A 6,597-nucleotide genomic window follows, 5' to 3' on the forward strand; every position below is an offset into this window, starting at 1 on the left:
ACGTTAGGTCTCGTAACGTTTGCTGAGGCAGATAAGGTCCTGTAATGTTGTCATAACAGTTGTATTTAGCTACTGTAGTAATAAATCAGTTTTGGTATAACTGTTGCAAACTCCTAGGTTTGAGTAATGACTAGCTAATTTCACTCGGCCACTGAATTGCATAGTAGGCTAAACAAACAAGACGTAGACGTCTGGTTTGATTATGCAATTCAGTTCAAAAGTCCAAGTCCAGCGTAATTATGTTCATATTTCATATGCTACAGAGAATAGGCTGTAGGCTACACGGAAAAGAGTGTTTCATGTCTGCAAGTAGTTTGATATTGTCAATCATTTCCCTTTTATGATAGATGGTGAGTGGAGGGCAAAATGCCACCAGAAAAAAAGAAGACAAAAATGGACATTAGAATTATTTTAGGGTCAAAGCAGCAGAAAGGCAGGATCAGGAGAGGCAGGAGATGCATCAGGGTTACAGGTGAGATTATAGTCTGACTCAGCAGATGTAGGTTTTGTGCATAAACCTTGTCATTCGTTGTCACATTGCCCAATCAGAGGCGACGGAAATTAATCTGATTAGGCCACCACCCAGATTCAATCCAGACTACGTGAAACAACAACAAACCAGTGTGTCCCTACCAAAGCTCAAATCAAACCTACGCCCCTGCATTGGTCCTATCGGCCAGTTGGCACCTGACCACCTCTGCCATGACCTCTGCCTTTCTGTGGATTCTCAAAGATATGGAACTGTGCCGTTTGCATTTCACTGCTTACACCCTGCTCTATTTCTGCCTGTCCCTGCTTCTCACGTAATTGCTCCTCCAAATTCTGGAGCTTGGCCTGAAACCATGCGAGTTGCTGTTATACCCATGCAAATTCTCAATCACACTCAGGGGTGTAGTGGTGACTACAGAAGTGGATATACTCAGATTTAACAACTGGGTATACTGTAGCATAAATGTGTCAGTTTTTACATAAGTGGTGTTTAAAGAAATGGGTATACTGTGAGTCCATGGATAAACAAGTGGGTATACTCCATATACCTCTGTATGCCTTCCACTACAACACTGCTCACACTCTATCTAGTGGTCTTCTAATTTGCATGTCCACTTTTCAATCTGATTCACCAGAACGTTATTTTATGGCCCCTGCAGATAACTCAGTCAGCTTCCTTTCACTCCATGACCTGTCCATTGTCCTCCTTACAAGGACACAACATAAATTCAAATTAAATTACTCTAAATGGTGTTTCTACATGGTTGATATGCTGGTCAGTAACTTTGCATGCATGCAGAATTTGAATGTGTGCACATAATATCATTTAGAACCTATTCAATTGTGGTCTTGAATTCAGCACCTTACACCAAGGGCAAGTCATGATCTTGTTGAGCTACCTGCCAAGATGGTTTCACACTATGACTTCAGTAATGACCAAGGTTGCATGTAAAAATGTCACAGGTTCCTGTAACACGGAAGTCAGACCCAATTGCAAAATGTTTATTAAAATAATGGCACCACGAGTGACGGAAAAAAAACAAAAAAAATCGACAATAAAACCAAGGTACAAACTCAATGAGTGGAGAACAAAAGACAAAGCTGGGAAGACAAACTTTCAAGATGGCACAGGAGACAGCAGGGATAACGCATTGTGAATAATGAACAGACAAAGAACAAAAAGGCTGGGGAACTACATGTTCATTAACTACACTATACAGTATAGGAGCTTTATATACACAGACTAACAAGACACAGGTGGAAACCAATTAAACTATCAATGGCACAGGTCTCGTCTAAATCAGTCAATTTCGTCAGTAGTAGTCATGGGTCCACGAGCTGCCCAAACATGTCTGGGCCAGCCATTCACCTCCATTCATTATTTGCACTAGAATTTCTCAAAAAGTACCAGACTGCTTTTCATGAAACTCGATGGAGGGGTTTAGAACCCATTACAATTTTGGTCGGAACCGAATCACGGAGTGAATCCACAATCCGCCCAAACATGGCCCGCCATTCACCTCAATTCATTTTTTTTGCCAAATGTAGCAATACCAAACGTGAGCGCACAGTGCCACAAGATCCATTCATGGGCATAGGTCTGTGCACACCATTTCTAGTTCAGTAGATAACACACATAAAGTAACGGCAGGGTATAGGAATACCAATGTGCCTGATAAGGAAAGTGGGCGGGAATACTCACTCCTATAGCCAATGTGCCTGATTAAAAAGCGGTCGACTTGCTGTGGAGAAGCAAACACATCCAGCAGAGAAGACAAGTTCACACCCAAGCTCTTTGTTTGGTGAAAACATGAGACTTCCAGTGTTGATCGTCTGCGCTTTTCTGCTGCAATGCATTCTGGGTATGGACGAAGATGAGCGCCCAAAGCTCACCATTGTGGAACGATCGCAAACCGTCACTAATGAGGTCGTGAACACGGTAGAGACCAGTAACAGCGCTCGACGCCGGCGGAGCCCCACTCCTTTCCCGATTCTCAAGGACATTCACAGCACGCACCTCAAATGGGTTCTCTTTGACGGCTCTCTACCTCAATGGGCTGTGAAGGTCGACATACCTGAAACAGGAGAGATCTATATCTGTGCTCCCCTGACTGGCTGCAATGGGCCTGACAGGCACGCTGGCTACTACAACCCTTCCGAAGGCCCGTACTGTGACCACAAATGTGAGTACGGGGATTTCCAAGTGAACACAGAAGGGCCGTTCGAGGTCTTGGTCAACGAGCAGAACCTCGAGCTGTTGGAGTGGAAGCCATATGAAGGTGAAGGTAAACACGAGGGCGGAATTTTGTCACATAGCAATGGTGGCTTTTTGTTAGGAAAAAATCAATATGGCATCGGATATATATTTGGATGGTTCCTGTTTGTGATAAAAAGTGGCAGGGGCTTTGACGTTCAACCCTTCGATGTCCTTGTCATGGAAACGGATCAGTACACACAGAAGGTATTCGACGTGCAGTACCAACTTGATGGACTGTCCGTGTTAGTCCAAGAACTGACCGTGCTCAGCCAGACGAAAACCAAAAACAATAACTGCCATGAAATACAGAAGGAGGTCCATCTTCAGAAGACCACCGAGAGAGTGAGCACCTGGGAGTCCGCCTCCACAGACACCACCAGTCATGGCATAGGTGCCTCCATATCAGCGTCTCTGGAAGCCTCCATACCGTCAGTCGCTACAAGCACCGTAGAGACAGGGGTCTCCGTATCAGCAGACTATTCCAATGCCAAAACCCTCACCAACGGCAACTCCCTCACAGAGACAATCAGTAACACGCTCGTCGTCAAAGCGCCGGTCCCGCCCAACCAGTATTGCGTGGTGAAACTGACTGGGAGGAGCTTCAAGTTTAATGTCCCGTTCACAGCACAACACACCAAGACATATACAGACGGAAGAGTCCATACCACCACAGTGTCTGGGACCTTCAAAGGAGTCCAGGTGGTGGACATCGATGCTGAGGCCGAGCGCTGTCAACCCATCCCCGACGCTGAACCTTGTGGTCGCTAAATATGACATACAGTAGCACTTTAAAAATCAATATCTTAAATCATAAATAGTCCTTTACTGTATGTATGAAATTGATTTAGACACAATACTATTTCAAGTGATTTTAAATACTTTAAATTGTCAGGCAGGTTTAGGTTTTGGGAAAAGCCTGTTGGCTCTAGACAAGGCCAATAGAGCACAGATAAGTGATTGAAATTATTACAAATTGTATTTTACGCCCAGGTCTATGACAGCTTCTTTAAAGAGAAGTACGTTATCATTTTCTTGGTGTCTAAATGTTGATTTTCTCTGACTTTATTAATACAAAATTAAAGATCATACTTTTCTGAGCAAATTTTTGTGAGATGAATTTTAACTATAACCAAGCAGTCATTTCAGAACTGTAGAAATTCAACTCAAAGTCTGTATCCATTGACATTATTCTAGCGACTCACAATTGAATAGTAAAGATTGCCTATTTTTTCTTGTAACCTGAATGCAGAAGATACAAAGTGACAATCCATATTCTCTCCATAAAGTTCTGTCCTACAAATTAACATTTCAGTGGGAGGAATATTTTTTGAAAACAAGGCAATATTTAATGCCTGAATGGGCAGGGAGGCAAGATTCCTTTATCTTTTGATTTTGAGCGTAAGTACAACTAGGCCAGGTCAAGCCTGGCTTATGTGTGTTGGCTGGCTTGTTTCTGTGCGGGACTGGTAGGACAGTAATGTCTGATAAATAAAGATTGGTCTTTTCACCTGGACACATCACTTCCAATGCTTCCAATGCTAATCCAGCACAATAAGAGCGGGATATCCAGTTAGCTCATGGGCTCACAACAACTAGCAGCAGCTTCCATAACATTAATGGTAGCGGTCAGTGGCTAAAGCAGTTACACTGATGAAAACAAAGTCATCCCCACCGGGTCTTCAACCCCAGTCTCCAGGGTGGGAGTCCAATGCTCTCACCACTACTCTACTTGTGCAGTGGAAATCGGCGGGTGGGTTTTGGTGTCCTTCTTGATTTTGGTGTGCTGGGACTACTGCCTCTTGTGGTGCCAACAGAGAAATGCAGGCCAACATTGTCCGCAGTAACGGAGGGAGGGAGGGAGGGAGGGAGTGATAACCGGACGAACGCTATACTAGGTGCGCTGGTTTACAGCCACGCACAAAAAAGCATCAATACATTAAGCTAATTTCTCCATCACCACCTAAAGCTGTGCCAGTCAACAGTCAGTCTAATCACTGAAAATAAACCACATAGGCGTAGAGCGACTGGTGCATCACATCCTATACCAAAATTAATTACTATAGGATTTGAAGTGTCCTACTCCTATTGTAATGAGGACTGTCTGTCTATAATGCAGTAGCGTACCGTGGGGTCTTGCACAGGGTCTTCTCCGACATTGTTATTACTCCCAATGCCCCCCAACCCCCCCCCCCCCCCCGCACAGCCCGTACACACACGCAGATAGGGAGAGAAAATACGTAGGGGTCACACACAATTTTTTTGGGGGTGCGCTGTCAAAGCATGCCCTGATGGGTTTCACAACACCAGAAGGGCGCTGAGCATTGGCATTTATATGTAAAAACATACAGGCTACTGATGTTTTTTTAAACACATCAACAAGGGCCAATAATTTGAGAGCGAGCGAATAAGAGGGCAATATTTAGGCCGAAACAATCAAGCTTTTAGGGACACACTAAATAAACTACAGAGCCATTATGACAACAATGGCCAAGCACCACGAAGAGAATGACAGGACGATAAAATACACCCCTTTAGGACACAGCACTCAATAGCCTACTCCCCTACTTCACTAATCAGTGTTTAGGCTACTAGGCGTATTAGCCCACCGCTCCAGGTCTTGATTTGGTCTTGATTTGATTTGGTCTTGACTTCCGTAAGCTAGAATCATTTTATCTGGCCTACAATGTTAAGTGAATAATGAGCTAGTAAGACCGGTGTCAACGGACCGTAACGTGGACTGTATTTTCATGAGGACTGTAGGGGGCGACGGAGCACTACCAAAATGCTAAACACGGATGAAAATGAAGCGATATGGCAGAATACAAGACGCATTTAAGTCAAAAACAGTCTGAAAGTCGATTTCAGGCTTCCCCTTATGGTGTCAGAACGATGGCTTATGATCAAGTTTTCAAATCAAGTTTTATTTGGATTTGTATGGGTAACCCAGGAGCAATCGCCACAGGTAGGGGTACCAATAATTTGCAACACTTGGGACAATTTAATTGTTCCTATCAAAACGTAAACAACTATAATTCCGCACCAAAACAAAGTCCATTAGGCTACGACAACTTGTGCTCAAACACCACAATGCCTTTTATCAAACTGAAATAGTCCTGCCAGTGCTAACCATCTCTGGGCTACTGTATTTAACATAATAACATCGCATTCATAAGCCATTGTTCTGACACCATAAGGGGAAGCTTGTCAACGACATGCGACAACAGGTCCTTATCTCTCACATAGCAGCAAATTCACACACATTGCCAACATGATCAATCTGAAATGCATACGGTTGTGTGTCCACCGACAAGCTGTATTTTAGGGCGCTATAGGGACGAGAAAATAACTTACCTGATATAAAATGGGCACCGCAAACGCGGGCATTTCTGATTATGGCCATTGGCCAATATTAGGCCAATGGCATGAGTGTGTCCGATGAATGCCAGAAGACCAGACTAGCATGGAGGAAATGTAATTGAGGAGTTTTCCAATGAAAGCCTTGTAAATGAAAAATAAGTGTCACGTCTCTGAGCAAGGGAGGTCCACCCAACTAAGTATAAAATACAGTGGCGTGTACTGTAGGCAGTTCCAGTGATAAGGGTGGAGTGATAAATAACATCCAGATGTTTGAGAGCAGTACGAGAGGAATGCCTATACATAACATTGCCGTAATCCAAAACAGACAGAAAAAAACACTTCAACAAGTCTCTTGATTGGATGTTTAAAAAAAATATGGGACCTGAATGACAGCTTGTCGTCGATCCAAATACCAAGATATACAGTATAGTGGAAATATGAAAATCAAAGCAACTGATATCTCTGGCTCTAGAAAACAACATGCTCTTAGTTAT

General features: G+C 43.5%; 1 protein-coding gene across 1 annotated transcript; it reads left to right on the plus strand.

Annotated features, from left to right (window-relative positions):
• Window positions 1-2,299: 2,299 nt before the first annotated feature.
• On the plus strand, window positions 2,300-3,514 carry LOC311312904 (natterin-4-like; the record flags this gene model as incomplete). Its single annotated transcript, XM_084442912.1, has 1 exon — window positions 2,300-3,514. One exon carries the CDS (start codon window positions 2,300-2,302, stop codon window positions 3,512-3,514), a length of 1,215 nt encoding a protein of 404 aa, XP_084299038.1.
• Window positions 3,515-6,597: the final 3,083 nt, after the last annotated feature.

Source organism: Borostomias antarcticus (assembly GCF_949987555.1).
Source record: "Borostomias antarcticus genome assembly, chromosome: 9".
NCBI lineage: Eukaryota > Metazoa > Chordata > Actinopteri > Stomiiformes > Stomiidae > Borostomias > Borostomias antarcticus.